Source organism: Physeter macrocephalus, chromosome 16, assembly GCF_002837175.3.
Source record: "Physeter macrocephalus isolate SW-GA chromosome 16, ASM283717v5, whole genome shotgun sequence".
Classification (NCBI taxonomy): Eukaryota; Metazoa; Chordata; class Mammalia; order Artiodactyla; family Physeteridae; genus Physeter; species Physeter macrocephalus.
In genome coordinates, this window is record NC_041229.1 from 32,854,422 (window position 1) to 32,872,952 (window position 18,531).

An 18,531-nucleotide genomic window follows, 5' to 3' on the forward strand; every position below is an offset into this window, starting at 1 on the left:
AATTGTCTGTGCAATTACACTTTCCTAGCAACATCTCTTGTATTTGAGCCTAACATATTACTGTCACTGCTGAAGAGAAAATTCATTCTTTAATACACATATTAATTCCTTGAATAAGCCTGCTCTAATCAGTCTACATCCTATGCTACCGGCCTTTTCACTAAGATATTTATCTTCATATAGGAAGTTTTGGAATTGGTTCCAATATTAAATGGAGTGACAACCTGTGGATTTCTGCATCTCCAAACATTAGTTTGACACAACTTCCTACGTATAAGTTCAGTCATGTAATGGGCATTGACAAAAAATGTATCATATGTCCAGCTCCAGATCCCAAAGACCTGGTACTAACTCTTTCAGAGCTGACTTTCTAGAGAGAAAAACAGGCAAATAATCAAATCAGCATGATGAACACCATGTTTTTTACAAAATCACAAAACCTCTGATGTGGAAAAGTCCATAAAAAGCTAGCTACACCATTCCAGGGAAGCAATGGCTTACTCCACTGCAAGGTACATGCATGGTACCAAGTAATGACACATGGCCCACGTCCACAGCTCTCTCACATCAACATTAAATCCAGTGCTCTCTCAACATATATTGTACATCTGTCCTGGCAAGGTAAAGATTTTGCTTAGAAAAGCCACCTCACATTCTTTTTTGAATAAAATATGGTGGCAGTTGTTGTTCATAATTTGGTCTCAACATTAGCTAGAAATGAGATAGATGATAAAATTAATATTTAATATCAAGTATCATACATTGTGCTAAATACTTTACATGTGTTATCTTATTTAATGCTGCAAATATGCATATGAAATAAATATTACTTCCATATTATAGACAAGGAAAAGCACAAAAGAAGCCAAGTGACTTGCTCACAGCCATGTAGCTAATAAGTGACAGCACTGGGATTGAAAAGCATTGCTCTGATTCTGAAGCCCAGGCTCTTTCTACTACACCAGGTTGACTGCTGTTAACGTTCAATCTTCAATGAACCTACTTAACATTAAAATATTCTAATGATTAAAGATTAAACATTATTAGCACTGCACATGTGTGAATAACACTAAACTCAGCTGAAGACCAACCCCTCTGTTTTTTTAAACCAGATTTAATGTTCAGATTATTTGGATAAATTGGGATTACTTTAAATTAACATATGTTCTGACAGAAATGCAAAACACAATCTCAAACAAGAAACAAGTCAGCCTAAGCTGTAACTTAAGGACTTAAAGTGAGAAGAGTATCTTGCAACTGACATCTTGCTTCTCCTCTCTCCTCCCCTCATCAGCTGGTGTCACAAAACATCACGCTCAGCCAGTCACAAATACTCACTGAATTCTAGTTTCCATTAGAGCAGTCTGAGGCGCCAAGGCAATTATGGGAGAAAAAAAAAACATGCATCCAACAGTTTAAATCTGACAAATCTGAAAGTTCTCACTCACATCAGGCTTATTCAGGATCTCTATTTTCTTTCTTTATCCCCTGAGACTGGGCTTTTTCAGCCCTTGCTTTTCACTTTCCAAACTGTCCCAAAAGTCCAGACTTCCTGTTCATCATTCCCTACTTGCCCCAGCCCCAGGGTAGCGCTTCCCTTAAGCTCACAGATCGCTTAAGAAAAAAAATTTTTTTTAATAATCTATTTTATCTTTAGGGTATCATCTAGATATACTCTCCTGGCGATTCTGACAACAATTCAATCACACCACCTTTCCTGGATCAACCAGCTTACAGGTTCAATTCAATTTTCTCATTGAGCCAACTGAATTTCCTCTTCAATTCCTAATTCAATGTTCTTTTTTTTCCCATAACTCCCTGCTCCCAGATCCTCCAGCAACACCCTACCAGTCTTATCATTTTCTTTTCTCACCAATAACCACTGGGATGATCTCACCACAAACATGACATTTACAAAACATCTGTGCAGCATAAGAAACACCTCAGAAAGCACTTTTCTAAGCCACTGTCTGCCTTCAATGCAGAAGTCAATGTGGAAAAAAGATTTCTCATCTGCACTTTGGCCTGTTATATTACGTGAAATTACCCAAGTATTTATTTCACTTCTGACAAGTGCAAGTTATGACCGTCACTTTTAACAACTTTTATAGACCGCTGACCTAAGCCAGTAGAATCAAAGTACTGGCAGATACATCAATAAAGTCTCAAAATCTACACTGCCGTTTCAGGATTATCCCTAAATGGCAGCCCAAAGCTTCCTTGTTCCTTGGTTCCCAGATCATAATAGATAATTATTTATCTGTTTAAAAGTAAAAAGCTAAATCAAAACCATGCCACATCTCCTAATCACTTCCTACCAAACTGACTTAATTTGGGGGACAAACAAACCCATGCTTTAACATTCTATTAAAGCATTTCCACCTCAATCATCTTGTCTGTGGAGTATGATAATAACACTGACAAGAATCTGTTAAAGTTAAGCCTTGAAAAAAGCTGAAGTTATCTGGATTATAAAGATCCTGCCTAAAGCAAATGAAAATAATGTTACTTTTTTTTTTTTTTTTTTTTTTTTTTTTTTTTTTGCGGTATGCGGGGCCTCTCACTGTTGTAGCCTTTCCCGTTGCAGAGCACAGGCTCCGGACGCGCAGGCTCAGCGGCCATGGCTCACAGGCCCAGCCGCTCCGCGGCATGTGGGATCCTCCCGGACCAGGGCATGAACCCGTGTCCCCTGCATCAGCAGGCGGACTCTCAACCACTGCGCCACCAGGGAAGCCCTACATTTTTAAATTATGTTATTACGCATTTTGTCCATTGGCCCACATGAAAACCCTACAACAAATATACAGCAAATGGTACTCCCATTTTTTATGAAAATAGGGTCTAGGACAAATGGCTTGTACCCATGCCACTAGTTAGTGGCAGCAGCAGGGCTAGAAGAAAGTTCTACCTCCTGATGCTATCTGCTGTCCCCTGGATTACCCAGTCCTAAAAGTCAGTAGAACCAGGCCAAAGCAGTACATTTGAAGCCTGATAGGAGAAATATTAAAGAACAAACGTGGGGCTTCCCTGGTGGCGCAGTGGTTGCGCGTCCGCCTGCTGATGCAGGGGAACCGGGTTCGCGCCCCGGTCTGGGAGGATCCCACGTGCCGCGGAGCGGCTGGGCCCGTGAGCCATGGCCGCTGGGCCTGCGCGTCCGGAGCCTGTGCTCCGCAACGGGAGAGGCCACAGCAGAGGGAGGCCTGCATACCACAAAAAAATAAATAAAGAAAGAAAGAAAGAAAGAAAGAAAGAACAAACTTGCAATCCCCATTCCCTGGCTCATTCACTCCACAGATAATGAAAATCCTCCTCCATATAATGTTCTTAGTAAAATGTAAACTGGTTCATGTTCACAATTACTGAGTATCCACAATGCAGTCAGATTAGAATACAGATAACCTTGGCACCTAGAAGTTTATATTCAAAAGACTAGGGGCTTCCCTGGTGGCACAGTGGTTGAGAGTCCGCCTGCCGATGCAGGGGACACGGGTTCGTGCCCCGGTCCGGGAAGATCCCACATGCCACGGAGCGGGTGGGCCTGTGAGCCACGGCCGCTGTGCCTGCGCGTCCGGAGCCCTTGCTCTGCAACGGGAGAGGCCACAACAGTGAGAGGCCCACGTACCGCAAAAACAAAAAAACGGAGCGGGTGGGCCCGTGAGCCACGGCCGCTGAGCCTGCGCGTCCGGAGCCCGTGCTCTGCAACGGGAGAGGCCACAACAGTGAGAGGCCCGCGTACCGCAAAAAAAAAAAAAAATACTAAGTAAAATCTAATAAACAGAGACACACAGTGTGTACTCTCTGTGACTGCAGAGGCATAGACAGGAGTAAAACAGCTACAAGGCACAGGACTGTCTTAGACTGCTGACAACACCACAAGCTAGTAGAAGCAAAAATGATCCTCCCTTAGAGCCTTCAGAGGGATCACGGCCCTGCCAACACCTTGACTTTGGATTTTGGTCTCCAGAACTGTGAGAGAATAAATTTCTGTCACCTTAAGCTACAAAAAAAAAATATTTCATATCTTCATACATACATACATATATACATACACACAGAGACACACACACTGAAGGAGTATTAAGGCAGGCACAGAACATCACATTTAAGATATTGTGAGCACCGAAGTGCAGGACTAACCAAATGTTAGGATCTGGGTGGAATGAAAAAAACACCAGCTTAAAACTGGGGTTTAAAAACTGGAGTAGAAGGAAACAGGAAGCATTAGAAAGACTCAGCTGTTTGTCTCTAAGATGACCAGGTGGATGAGGATATAACTGAACAAATGAGAACACAAAGAGAACAAGCTGCAGGAGGAAGAACTCTGTCTTGACCCGCTGAGTCTGAGGGGCCCGCAGCACATCCAGGTGGTGATAGGTAGCAGGCTGGTGAAAATCAGACGCAGAGCTCAGGAAAAGGAGGTCAGAGCTGGAGCCCTGACAGCAGATGTTATCACATAAGGAAAGCAAACAGTAAAAGGACCCAGAAGGAATCCTTGCACACTACCAACATTTAAGAGAAGGATAGAGGAAATAAGGAAGAGGGATTCAACAACAGTGCATACTGAGAAAAAGGGGCCATGATGCAGCTGGGATCCAAAGGAAGTAATAACATTAAAAAAGGGTCACGTGAGGAAAACCAGGCTTGCTATACAGTCAGTATAAGCCTGCAAAAGTCCCTTCCTATCATCTATGTTGACATCATTTTTTCAGGCGTACACAACTTTCTCAAATCTTCCCCAAATGGTGTACCCCTTAAAAATTCACACCTATTATCTCTTATGTTGACAATTTTTAATTGTCCCTCATATTTTCTGCAACCAACTTTTAAAACAACCGGAATCTCTTATTCCTTTGATTCTCAGTGTCACATAATAATTTTTTCATAGACGGCACAAAAAAAGTCTGAAACAAGTTCCAAAACCACAATATTTTAATTGCTTTCACAACTCATTTTGATCTGCTTCTCCTTGCTAATCTCTCCCACCACTCCTTTTGTATTTGTTTTGTTTTGTTTTGTTTTGGGCCATATCTTTCATTCAGACATTTTAAGGAATAAAAAATTAAATAAAGGAAAAAGAGAAAATTCTCAAAGCAAAGTAAAATCAATTTACACAGTTTCCATTTGAAAGGGGATAAATACACTATACAGAATACTCATTTCATGTATCACAAACACGTATCAGTTTTCTAAATTAAATCATCACTCTTCCTGTGTACTAAAGAGAGAACTGAAGCTGGGTCTTTCATTTGGATAATCTCCAGTATATGTGTACACATGAGGGAATACTTTTGGCATGTCTTTCATAAACTAGCAAGCAGTATGGCTTTTTAGATTTGCGTGAGGAAATACAGAAATTCCACTACTGAGAAATGTGTCTGACTTCCAAATGAAAGGGGTCATTTTGTGTCTACCCACTTTTTCCCTGAGTAAAGTCAAGTTTCAGGGAAAGTACTATCAATGTAGCAAGGTTATGTCAATTGTGCATTTCTTCCCAATATTTTCATACTGCACAACATTGAGAATCATTCCAGGATGGTTCCTCATCCTTCACAAAATACAAGATGCTCGTCATTATACCTGATAATCATCCAAATTAGATAAGCCAACAACATAAAGAACGTCATGTTTTGGCATTTTAAAAATACTATTAGGCATAGAGACTTTCACCACAAAATCTAAATATTGGAAGTGAAAAATCTGTAATACTTAATATAAAATAATCTACAAAGAGTTAACTATCAGTCTTATCCTAGCCTTTTCCCATCATGTTCCATGTAAAAATTACAATTAGGGCTTCCCTGGTGGTGCAGTGGTTGAGAGTCCGCCTGCCGATGCAGGGGACACGGGTTCATACCCCGGTCCGGGAAGATCCCACATGCCGCGGAGCGGCTAGGCCTGTGAGCCATGGCCGCTGAGCCTGTGCGTCCAGAGCCTGTGCTCTGCAACGGGTGAAGCCACAAGTGAGAGGCCCATGTACCGAAAAAAAAAAAAAAAATTACAATTAGACAAATTACTCTCAAATGAAAGATTCAAAATCCTAGAAAAGTAGGGCTTATTTTTTCTTCTTTTATGCATACACTCCTCTGCAATGAAGGAAAAAGGTTGGAAAAACTGACAGATTATCAGCTACTGTATGGTACCTTACTATTCCACAATTCACATTTTCTAAAACAAATCACTTTCCTTACACAGCATATTGTACCTGAGTGTTTTGCTGTAACACTTTCTTCAGCATTATAACTGGATTCTTGATTATAAAATCAGAAAACTGCAGATATGAACAATGGCATATTCTGATGAACCAAACATTCCGGTTAGCTGTAATCCTACAGGGAAGGATCCACAGTACCAGAAATATCCAGGCCAAGTTTAAATCCACCTGGCCAAAAACAAAACCATTAAAATAACCACATTTCCATTCTGTCCTGCTATCATTCTGCCCCAAGGGCCATTAAGATTAACAAATATTATGGAAGTCTACACTTATACAAAACCCAGCCATGAAACTCAGAATACAGCAGCTGCAAAATATGAAGCACCGATTCCTTGAACTAGAGAGCCAGGTGCTCAGCAACTGGTTTTCATTTTCAGGATGAAAGTCAGCAAGAAGCAGGTAGCAAGTCCTTGGTTGGTAAGGCCAGATCCACTTGAGATATACTCTGAGGAGGATTAGATGCTGGGCAGAGATTCAGCAGGCTGGAGGAAAAAGGAAGACTGGCAGAGCTGCAAACTGAACCAGGCAGGCAGCAGGTGCAGCCATGGTGAAGCTAGCACCTGCCAAGATGCTAAAATGAGCGGAAATGACCATCCAGACAAGACAGTGGGGATGGCTGGGGCCAGAACAGGTGGCAACCACAGCTCTGGCAAGAAACAATATTCAGGAAAGAGATTCAAGACTAAGTAACCCCCTTTCCTTCACCCTTTCTCATCTGTCCATAATAAACATTTCAATGGTGCATAATATTTACTGAATGTGGCTTAATAGCCTGAAAACTTAATATTTCTCTTTATAAATCTAGAAAAAAGATTTACCACTCTACATATACATTACTTGAATAAAATTACACTTGGCACCAAAGCAATACTGAATGTAAGCTTTATTATGTTTTTCTTATATAATTGGAGAAATGCTTCTTAAGCATCACCATGAACATGATTAACATTGTGCTCTAAGAAATGTTAATAACTGAAAGCATGTTTGTTAAAGCAGCTTTTCAGTGACTTCAAAGTTTCGTGGTTACCTGAGTTTTCTGCATGCTCAGAGTATCTTGATCATAACTGTCATAGGAAGCAATATAAAAGGTGGTTATTGCTAAGCCATTCTCCTCCAAGAGACAGAAAACATGTTCTGTTCTCCCAGCAACCCACTCCTTTCTAACAGGACCACCCTTCAATTACTATCTGTGGAAAAAGGAAATCCAATGGAAATAAAGATACTGTTAAAAGGCACCGATTAAGCTCATGTGGACAATCAAAGAGAGGTAGACAGTAGTACTCAGCCAGCCCAATTTAATTCCACTTTGATGAGCACCAAGGTTCCTATTTAAATTAACACAAGTCTAACTGCTCTTACTCATACATGTCTCTGAAGAAGAACCTTAAAGTACCACATTCCTAATCTACCAGTTCCTAAATTAATTACAGTTCATTTGAAAGATTAGAATTATTTCTGCTCATTTAACTCAAATTCTAATGAATAACTATAAGAACCAAATGAATTGTGGAAGTAATTACACATCCACACCTTTGACTAGGCTGCCCAGCTAAACAAGCGAAACATTAGTGGAATAAACAACAGTGAAGTAGCTCTTGCAGGGTAAACAAGAATCTACAGTGAGTTCCGGTAAACGATATAAAACCTAGGTGCAAATTAAAATACCAAAAATAGCCTAAAACAATAGTAGTTCTCACTAAAATCTGAAGGATGACCAAGTAAATAGTGCAATAACTACAGAAAGTCTTTCAAATTGCTTACACTTGTCATTGTTCCTCCCTTTTATTTAACTCCTTCCCTGTGCCCTCAAAAACTGGTAGTAAAGTGGACCCTGAACACACACAAAATAGAGACTGGCTTAAAGTGAAACACAGCAAATGGAAGGCAGGAGTACCTCACCCTTTCCAAGATAGTTCAATGTGGCCTTGGCATTTAGGGTTATCTTTCATACTAAACAACTACTTTATCCCCAGATCACAAGTGCACCACGACAGTATACTTCCAACTGAGGTCTGTGGCCAGAGAGGGTAGACACCTTTAAGAAACTATGTGCTTCCCAAATGAACTTACCTATGAAACAGACTCACAGACACAGAGAACAGACTTGTGGTTGCCGTGGTGGGGGGCGTGGATTAGGAGTTTGGGATTAGCAGATGCAAACTACTATATAGAGAATGAATAAACAACAAGGTTCTACTGTATAGCACAGGGAACTATATTCAATATCCTGTGATAAAACATCATGGAAAAGAATATGAAAAAGAATGTATACGTATGACTGAATTACTTTGCTGTACAGCAGAAAGTAACATAACACTGCAAACCAACTATACTTGAATAAAATAAACTGTGTGCCTCCTCTTGCTAATGTCTTAATTAACTGCATATTCTACACCAATTTATGAGTGACCAACTTCTACCACTCAAATAGGTGCCCTTCTTATTTGCGTCATGGATCGCTAGTGTCAAGAACAACTGCTTTAAGAACAGAGGCAATACAACCAAGAAATAAAGTTTGTGAGAGACAAGGCCATCATCAGGACAAGCTGATTTTGAAGAACTGTACTTTCAATCAGGAAAACAATGAGAAAATGAATCATCAACACACACAAGATATGATCAACAGTCTATATAAGAGAAAATGTCATTTCAGCAAAATAACATCATCCATTGGTTAAATGTAGTTTAAAAGTTTTGAATTGGTTTCACAGTATTATTTATATTTAATGTGTAAACTGATTTACTTTTAAGATTGCATGAATAAGCATAAGAATTATAGTTTCATGCAGGTATATTTTTAACTATCATAATTAATAAAATTATATTAGAGTCCACTAACTTTTTTTTTCTTTGAAAGAAGTCCAGCCATACAAGGTTGAGAAACACTCTCCTAAAGGTAGAGGAAATACCTGGCCAATTCCACCTTAAGGTAATGAGAGGAAGTGGACAGTGATAAGAAAGGAGGGATGGCCAAGATGCTGCTGGGCAGGTGGGAGGAAAGAATGTTGACATGCTTAGGCTCTCTCCACCCAATCAATTCAATCAATTCGATTCAATGAATAAAATTCCATATCTGCCTTTCTTTCCCCCCTCTTTTTCTCTTCTTTTCTTGGGAGGGAGGGTCTGTCTATTCTTGTAAAGACAAAGCTCTACTCAACGATGGTTCTTTGAATTCAAAAGTATAAAAAGAGAAAGTAAAGGGGGGAATTATATGAGAAAGCCACTTTGAAATGTTTCTTTGGATATAATCTATAAAAGGAGAAAATTAATAAGCAAAACTAGCCTATAATTTCACAACCCACATTTTAAGACTGGCACCTGTTAAAGGAACAAAGTTCATAGAGTAACATTTGATAAAAAGGGTGGAGATTGTGAGTCATACAGCATGAACTAGAACCCAATTCACCTGTATCATATATTCTCAAATACCACTCACCAAATGTCTATATGGCATGTAACAAAATGAACAAATAATCCTAGTGGTAAGATTTTTATAGATGCTCCCTCATTTTACAGGAAAGGTAGGACGCAGAGATTAAGTTATTTGCTAATTATCACAGAGCATTTGACAGCACCAGAACTTAAACTCAGGTTTACGTTAAGTCACTATGTTAACACAGTTAACCGTCATCCATTTTCTCAGAGTGGATATGAATGTGAAATGCAAAAATTCATCTTAAAAATATGGTAAGTATCTTACATATATTATTTAAAATGCAAAGTTATTGTTATTTAAAATTATTTAAATTTTTAAAATTTAAAATTCAAAGTCAAGGTCCTCATTTATAAGGATCCTCCAAAATACTCTACTAAAGAAATACACATCCTGAACAAAAGATTAAGGAGCATATGTGACTCCTACTGGAACAGTAAAGCATGTACTACCCAAGAAAGCATGCCAAGACTTTCACCAGAAAAGTTATTAACTAGGTTGGAAATAATATAAGATGCTTCGAAACGCACTGATGATTGTCAGCTCAGGAAAGTCTTATTAAGAAACCATTAACTATAAATGAAAATGACAGCAAAGTGCTACAAATAAATCTGAAATGGATAATGGATACACTTATTGAAACAGCACGTATGGAGAAAGGAAAGGCATAGTTTAAGGTTAGGGAAAGTGAAGGCTTCCTAGGGCAGAAAGGAAAAACAGTCAGAAGGGGCAGGACTGGGGGAAGGAGGGCTCCTTGGTGGATCTTTGGGATAGAATTAAGCTGGCTTCAAGTCCTTTAGACACACTCCGATCCTCCTACAGGAGCAGCTTCAGAGAGCAGGCATTTAGCAGCTGCAGCCTAGCCTCAGAGCATCCTCCCCAAGGGACAGAAGGTCACTTGGTGGGAAGAAAGCAGCACCATCATGTGACTTCAAGGGTTTCTCAGCTCCACATCTTTCTCATTTGGAAGCTAATGTTGGGAATTCGTTTAACAAGGAATAAAACGTTTTCTTTCTACTACAAGGGAAGTAATCAAATGTTAGTTAACGTAATGTACTCTCATCACAAACCTAAGAATCCTAGAAAGACAGGTTGTATATTTAAGCGTACAAGTTCAAGTTCATAAGGCAGGGTCTGTATGTTCAAGGAACTTACACTCTCCAGACCTCTTCACTTATGAATGGAAGAACAAACCTATAAAGATGGGAATCACCTGATTTTTGCAAGGTTAGATTCAATCATAGTAAAGTTCATAATATTACTAGTGAAACGGTGCTCATTTCAGAGGTTTTATCACAGCTATGTGTTTTCAACTTTTGAAGCAACAGAACTGATCTCCAGCAGAGCGAGAGGAAAATGTCATTTGTAGACCATATGGTATCTCCAGCAAGAGTCAGCCTGGCATTCAACGCTGAGATGGGGAAACTCTTTTTGAAAAGGCATCATGCTCCCTAAGATGCAGAGGCTACTCCAGAGACCTCAAGTGGGATTTGCAAATCAGAAAGAAGGAGAGTTCACATTTGTGTATACATAAGATGGACAGAACTGCAGATAAACTAGTAGTTTTCACAAATCAGTAAATACTATCATTATCAGTAGCCTCAAATTCAGAAATTAAGTGAATGTAGACATAGAACATTATTTCCTTTACCCTGGTTAAGTAACACAAGGGATAAGTAGATGTTTTCACATTTGGATGGTAAAATAAAAAGCATTTGGGAGCACACTAATTTCAAGACATTTTGCTAAGATTCAACCTTAGTACGAATACATACTTCCAAATAGAGATCAGATGCTAACGTTGTCTTAGTTTCAGACACATGCCCATCTCCATCATGTTGTTACTGACCTTGCACTTGACATATCAATGATGCTTCCCCTACCTATGTCCTGGGAATTGCTAGATGGATCACCCAAAGGCCTCTCCACCTTAACGAAAATATCTCGCTCACCTATGGGAGGCCAGAATTTCCAGGGGTTCGTTTCAGAGGCTTTCAGAAACCTCTGTTAAAGTGCAAATAGGTCCTGGGGAAGGTAACAAAACAAATTAAGCCTTATCATTTAGTCAGTCAATACTCTGTAAGAGAAACTCTAGAGTTTCTTTTACTAAGACTCTCGTAGGTCCTAGTAATTGAAAATGAAGATCCAGGGGACGCAGGAAGTACAGAAAATGTGAACAGGAGGTGTGTGGGAAAGGAGGTGGGAGAATCTCCTAAAGGCAGTCTTTACTTTCTATGGATCATCAGAAGTTCTGATTGGTCTTTAGCTGCTGAACTCTCAGCCCCAGTGACTGGACCAACACCAGTTACAATGCAAACCAAAAATTAAGACGCACAAAAATCTTGTAAAGAGATAAGATCCACTGGTGCCGCTCTGTCTTCATCTTACTAAATCGCAAAGCTACAAATCTATATATGTTTTTAAAAGGCCAATTCAATGACTGACTGTGCCCAATGAAGAGCCACTGAGGTACATAAGAAATTAATCATTTTCTTTGAATATCACTAAAATCAGGTTCATTTTTATCCTTAAGATAAACTCTCGAATCCCTCCTTAAGGACTTTAAGTGTTCAAACTAGGCACAGTAAAGTTACGAAAAAGACCAATAGTCCCCAACATTTTTCCAGGAGCGTTATACAAAAAGATGACTTTGAACAACGCTCCTCAGGATATACTCCGGGGTCTAGTAGAGAGAGACCTTTCCCTTCTCTGTAGACTTGGGAGTAAATAAGTCAAGAACACCTACGAACAAACTTTGTTGGTCACCAGCAGGGGAGCTCTTCAGCTTTTGTCCCCAAACCCATTCAAACAAAAGAAGCTTCTCTTCCTCCAACCCACCCCTCAGACCCACACCCCGGAGGGACTCTCCAGATCCCCGCGCCCTTTCCACCCATTCCCCGCCGGGGGAACTTACTCCTCAGCGCCCCGATGAGCAGAGAGCCGTCCTTAATGAGCTCTTTGATGAACTTGTTGGTTCGCTCCAGCTCAATCTCGTGACACTGCAGGCGCTCCCTGAAATCCGGGCTGTCCAAGTAGGAGTCGCTGAACTCCAGAGTCGGCAGCCCCATGGCACAGGCACTGCCAGCGGCCGCCGAGGACACGTCCGGGCCGGCGGTCAGGGCGGGGACAGCCGGCGACCGCGGCCGGCTCCGGGGACGCGCGATCGCGGGGAACTAGCCGGGACGCAAGGGGACGCGCAGGGGAAACGTGTCCCGCGCGCCGCGCCGCCTGCGCGGAGCTCCGCGGCGCGCGGACGCCTCCGGGCTCAGGCTTCTTCCCCAGAGGCGAGGCGAGCGCACACACGGGAGGCGGGCCGAGGCGCGGGTCCGCTCAGGTCGTGGTCATCCGGACGCATCGTCGCCGGGAGCGCGGAGGCCGCGGAGGCTCAGGGCCGCGGCCGAAGCAGGAAAGTTCTCTCGCGGCGCGCAGACACTTCCGGCAGCTCCGCTCCCCTGCTCCCTTGACAGTCGTTTGCGATGGGAGTCAGAAGCGCCCAGCCGCCCCTCCGGCCGGGCCGGGGAAACCCTCCCCCTCGCTGGACGCAGGCTCAGAGCGCTCGCAGACCCTGCCGGGCTCGGAGACCCTCCTCCCGCCGCGGCGCTCCCAGCCCGCGCCGCCCCGCCCCTCCTCCCGTTTACCCTCCTGCCCCCGCCCGCCCGCACTTAGCTCCCTGGCTCCGCGCAGTTGCCGCGCGACAGCGCTCCTGCCTGCTCCCGGGGATTAACTCTGCCCCTCCTGGGCGGCCGCTACCCCTAGCCCGCGGTGACACTTCGGTGTCCGCCACACCACAAAATGATCTCCAACTCCCAACATGCCTCCCTACCCCTGCCTCACCACCCACTCCCTGGAATTCTCTGGGAGAGAAGCCAACGTTAACTTTCTCTAAAGTTTGAAGCCTGGTTGGAAGATGCTACTTTCGAGCGTTAGTTTAGATTTTGCTTCGCGAGTCTGCACTGAATGCGTATATATTCCAGGTTGAAAAGTTTTACTTTTTCCCACCGTTCACTGCATTGATCCTAGAAAGTCAGGTTTTCTATATTTAAAACGAAAAGCTACATAGGCCTAAGGCTGTTTGTTGTTGTTGTTGTTTTTCTTAGTTGCTGTGAAGGTGGGAAGATTTTAGGTCGTTTTTATTCCCCAAACAAGCACCTCGGACTTAAGTGTTCCTCTTGTAGAAGAATAACTATTTGTATCACAATACTACTTTTTATCGTCACCTGGATGGAACTGCCCCCAAAGCATGGAGCTTTTCAAACTGTTGAAGTTGGCTGAAGTTCCAAATGAATAGTTACTTCACACCAAGAGGCAGTTATCCCTCTGGTAGAGGATCACCTAATAAATTTCTTTTCTCTCAAAACCTTGACAGCAAAAGAAACTGCTGCTTTACATCTAGTCCTGCCATCATCTATAGGATTTCTGAGAACTCAGTTATTTTTCTTAAGGATCTGCTTTTAATTTCTATGTTTTCATTGCTTCGTCCTTTTGAACCATCTGTTAAAAAAACTCTTCTTCAGATCATGGGAAAAATTCCATTAAAGTGCTTTACATTTTTCCCAATTAAGTTTCAGAATCTGTCAAGACTTTTAGTTTTTTTTTTAAGTACACATGAACATTAAAAATAGCATGGAAACCTTAAACCAAGACTGATAAGATGATGTAAACAGTATATTTGATAGCTTTGATTTTATTTTCTTCTGAGCCAGGGAAGTTGGACTTTAACCTTCCTTCCATATTTACATCATTAGACCTCAAAATATTGGCAGAATGGCCGATTACCACTAGAGTCCTCTTCACTTTTAGTGTCTGTCTTGTGTCTGTCAGTTAAATACGCCTCATTTGGGAAGGTGGGGTGGGGTGGAGGGCAATAATGCTATTTGTTAGTTGATGGAGTGATAGAAGCTGCAGTGGTGCAGTTTTTCACCTAAGGTGATTTTACATCTATTCATCACACAGCCTGAAAGACAAGAAATTAGTCAGGCCAAACAAGTAGTTCCCTTTCAACTTTTGCCGTGTTGCTGTTACAAGCAACTAAATCCAGTACCAATTGCTGAGATATGAAACAGGATAAAATATAACTATCTCTTCCTGTTTTTCATTAAATGGAAGTCCTGTGATTAATTCTTTAAAAATGCAACATTCTTTGATAAGTTTCATTTAGTAAGTTGGATTTCAATTTTCATTTTTTCTTTAAAAGTTTTATATGTCAGGACAGATTTATTCTAGATTCTAAGATATAAATTATCATTTACCCATTCATGTATGTAATTGCATGTTTTATGCCTACTGTATACATCATTAGGATCTGGGCAGAGAAGCGATTTATATGGAAAGATAAAGCAAAGCATTATGCCTGACCTCAAGCAGTTCTCGGAATAGAAAACAGATAATGAGTATCTGTATATCTCATGAGGCAGAATATGCTATGTTACAGAGTCTCACACAGACATTGGACCAATAATCACTGATGCCGTTATCAATATGTTTCCACTCACAACAATCACTGCATTTACATGGCGTTAGGATATTTCCTCCTACCCTCCATCATTTAGCCTCTGAAGTTTAGTATGTTATAATGGACTTTCTCCCTTGTAGGTCCTTTCAGAGTTACTCATGACTTATTCCTGTGAATCATACTTTAATTATACCTGCTAGTCAGGCTTTTTTTTTTTTTTGGTACGCTGGCCTCTCACTGTTGTGGCCTCTCCCGTTGCGGAGCACAGGCTCCGGAAGCGCAGGCTCAGCGGCCGTGGCTCACGGGCCCACCCGCTCCGTGGCATGTGGGATCTTCCCGGACCGGGGCACGAACCCGTGTCCCCTGCATCGGCAGGCGGGCTCTCAACCACTGCGCCACCAGGGAAGCCCCTCAGGCTTTCTCTTATGCCACATTAACCCAGTCACTCGAGAGACACCAGAAATGGTTTTGCTTTAAGGTGGATTTATGGTCAGTTTTGAACTGTTGTTTTCATGCTTTATTTCCCTACCATAATAATGGAACTAGATTCTTTCTAAAAGAATAGCCTTTCTAAAAAAAAAAAAAAAAAAAAGAGTGTCCATACTTGCACGTTCTTTTTCACAAGAAATTTTAATAGATTGGAATGTAGCCTCTCCAAAAATTTCTGCTTCATAGTATGTGGACCTGTCAGCTGCATGGTGAGTTTCACAAATCCTATTGGCTGACACACTCTTTGGCATGGTTACTGGCACAGAGAAATGTCTGTTTGCTTGCTTAATTCTGAAATGGGGTGTGCGGGGCTTTGTTTATGTTAAAGAGCAAAATAGTGAGGTGAGGATAGTAAACTAATATATGTTTGTAAATCTGACTAAAACATTTTTCTTGACCTATATAATGTCTGGCACTTAAGCCTAGTGCTTAATTTATACTCAGTAAGTGTCACTGTTGGATTATTATTATTTTTCAATTAGTTTTGTAGACGTAGGCCTCCCAGACTCAGATATTCTGGGGCTAAATTCAGGCCTGGTAAGAGATGACAAAACAGAAGGCGAATGTACCTAAGGAAACCAAACGTACCCTTCAGTACCCTTCCATGGTGAGAAGGCCGTGTCACTGTCCCTGTTTACATTTCACCCCGGGTGTTATCTTTTTTCTCAAAGCATACTCCTTGAAAGTAGGTTTTGTATCATTCTATTTCAACTTTATGTCACATCTAGAAATACAACATTGAATCCAAATGAGCAAAACACATGATTCAATTTTTTTGTTGTGATAAAATATATAACATAAAATTTACCATTTTAACCATTTTTTATTTTTATTTTTTGCGTTACACGGGCCTCTCACTGTTGTGGCCTCTCCCGTTGCGGAGCACAGGCTCCAGACACTCAGGCTCAGCGGTCATGGCTCACGGGCCCAGCCGCTCTGCGGCATGTGGGATCTTCCCGGACCAGGGCACGAACCCGCGTCCCCTGCATTGGCAGGGGGACTCTCAACCACTGCACCACCAGGGAAGCCCCATTTTAACCATTTTTAAGTGTACATTTCAGTGTCATTAAGTATATTGTTGTGCAACTAGCACCAGCATCCAACTCCAGAACTTTTTTATCTTCTCCAGCTGAAACTCTATTCCCCTTCAACAACAACTTCCCATACCCCTCTTTCCCCAGCCCCTGGTCAGCACCATTTTATTTTCTGTCTCTATGAATTTGACTTCTCTAAGTACCTCATACAAGCAAAATCACACATATTTGTCTTTTGTGTCTGGCTTATTTCACTTAAATAATTTCATTATTAATTAGAGAAGCAAAGAAGACATAAGAATCAGTTAGTGGAAGCAGCAAGTCAAGACCACCAACTAAGGGAGCAGGAATAACTGCAGAGGGTAGAATTTGTCCCATGTGACACTATGACTTCTAAAGTACCTTCTAGAGCTAAGATTTTATTATGATGACAGATTTCTGAAGAACAGGCTGAAGGAAAAGAACAGAATTCTAAGTATGAAAGCATCATGAACTAACTACATTTACGAGGGAGAAGAAACAGAGAGAGAGAGAGAGGGGGAGGGAGAAATTGATTTAACTGAGGAAAGTTTTTTGGTATTTTGTTTTGTTTTGTTTTAGGTATAGATTTCAATTTCCATTTAGTATTGCCCCCTTGTGGCAAACCATGATGTTTGCTGACAAAAATTGACAAAGCTGTAAAGAAAGCAAAACCTAAGGGGACTAAAATGTCCTGCACACCTCCATGTGCTGGGTTTGATGCACAGAGTGCTTTCATATATCGCAGAGTGCTTATGTGTATCACCTCATCTAAGCTTCTCCACAAGCCTGCGAAATAGGTATTGTTTAAGGACTGCAAGCCTCATTTTTAAGAGGTGGAGAAATTATGACTGAAAGTGGTTAAATAGATAGAAGGTACTGGAGTTGGGATTTCAACCCAAGTCTATCTAGTTCCAAAGGCCATGCTTAAAAGAACCAAATGCACTCAACAAAGAGTTTTAGGCATCAGTTATAGGCCTGTGCTGCTACAGATGCTGAGAATAATACAGGGGTAAGCAAAAGCTCACTGTGTTCCTGCTATAAACTTTCAGTCTAGTGAATTATAGTAGACACATTAATTAAATAGTTGAACAAAGGCCATTTATTAGCTATGTGATTTAGGGAGTTTCACCTTTCAGGCTTTCTGTCTTCCCAAAATATAAAATTATTTTATATTTTTATATAAATTTATATAACATAATTTTTTAAATTAATTAATTTATTTATTTGTTTTTGGCTGCGTTGGGTCTTCGTTGCTGCATGCAGGCTTTCTCTAGTTGCAGTGAGTGGGGGCTACTCTTAGTTGCAGTGCGGGGGCTTCTAATTGCGGTGGCTTCTCTTGTTGCGGAGCACGGGCTCTAGGTGTGTGAGCCTCAGCAGCTGTGGCACATGGGCTCAGTAGTTGTGGCTCGCGGACTCTAGAGCGCAGGCTCAGCAGTTGTGGCGCACGGGCCCAGTTGCTCCGCGGCACGTGGGATCCTCCCAGACCAGGGCTCGAACCCGTGTTCCCTGCATTGGCAGGCGGATTCTTAACCACTGTGCCACCAGGGAAGTCCTATATAATATAATTAATAAATAATAATTATTTTTTATTAATAATGATAATGGCTATTATTTATTAAGCACTTGCAATGTGCCAGTCACTGTCCTAACCTCTTTATATTTGCTGTTTCACTTAGGTCCCTTTTAGCTCTATACCTGAGATATTGCTGTGCCTCAGAGTTAGGATGGGGAATCTCCTCTACACTTTCAATAAGAATTAACTATGGGTAGAGTGGTTTTTTTTTTTGTTTTTTTTTTTTGCGTTACACGGGCCTCTCACTGTTGTGGCCTCTCCCATTGCGGGGCACAGGCTCCGGACGCGCAGGCTCAGCGGCCATGGCTCACGGGC

General features: G+C 41.5%; 1 protein-coding gene across 3 annotated transcripts in view; it reads right to left on the reverse strand.

Moving 5' to 3' along the window:
• ARHGAP42 (Rho GTPase activating protein 42) overlaps positions 1–13,127 on the reverse strand; it is a 289,662-nt gene extending 276,535 nt beyond the window's left edge. The window contains exon 1 of one of the 3 annotated variants that reach the window (XM_024115293.3): positions 12,562–13,127. In XM_024115293.3, the coding sequence (XP_023971061.1) occupies positions 12,562–12,715 (154 nt within the window). In that variant the 5' untranslated portion in view covers positions 12,716–13,127. The remainder of the gene's footprint in view (positions 1–12,561) is intronic. The other 2 variants (XM_024115292.3, XM_055091433.1) reach the window with 2 other exon arrangements.
• Between the last annotated feature and the right edge of the window lie 5,404 nt (positions 13,128–18,531).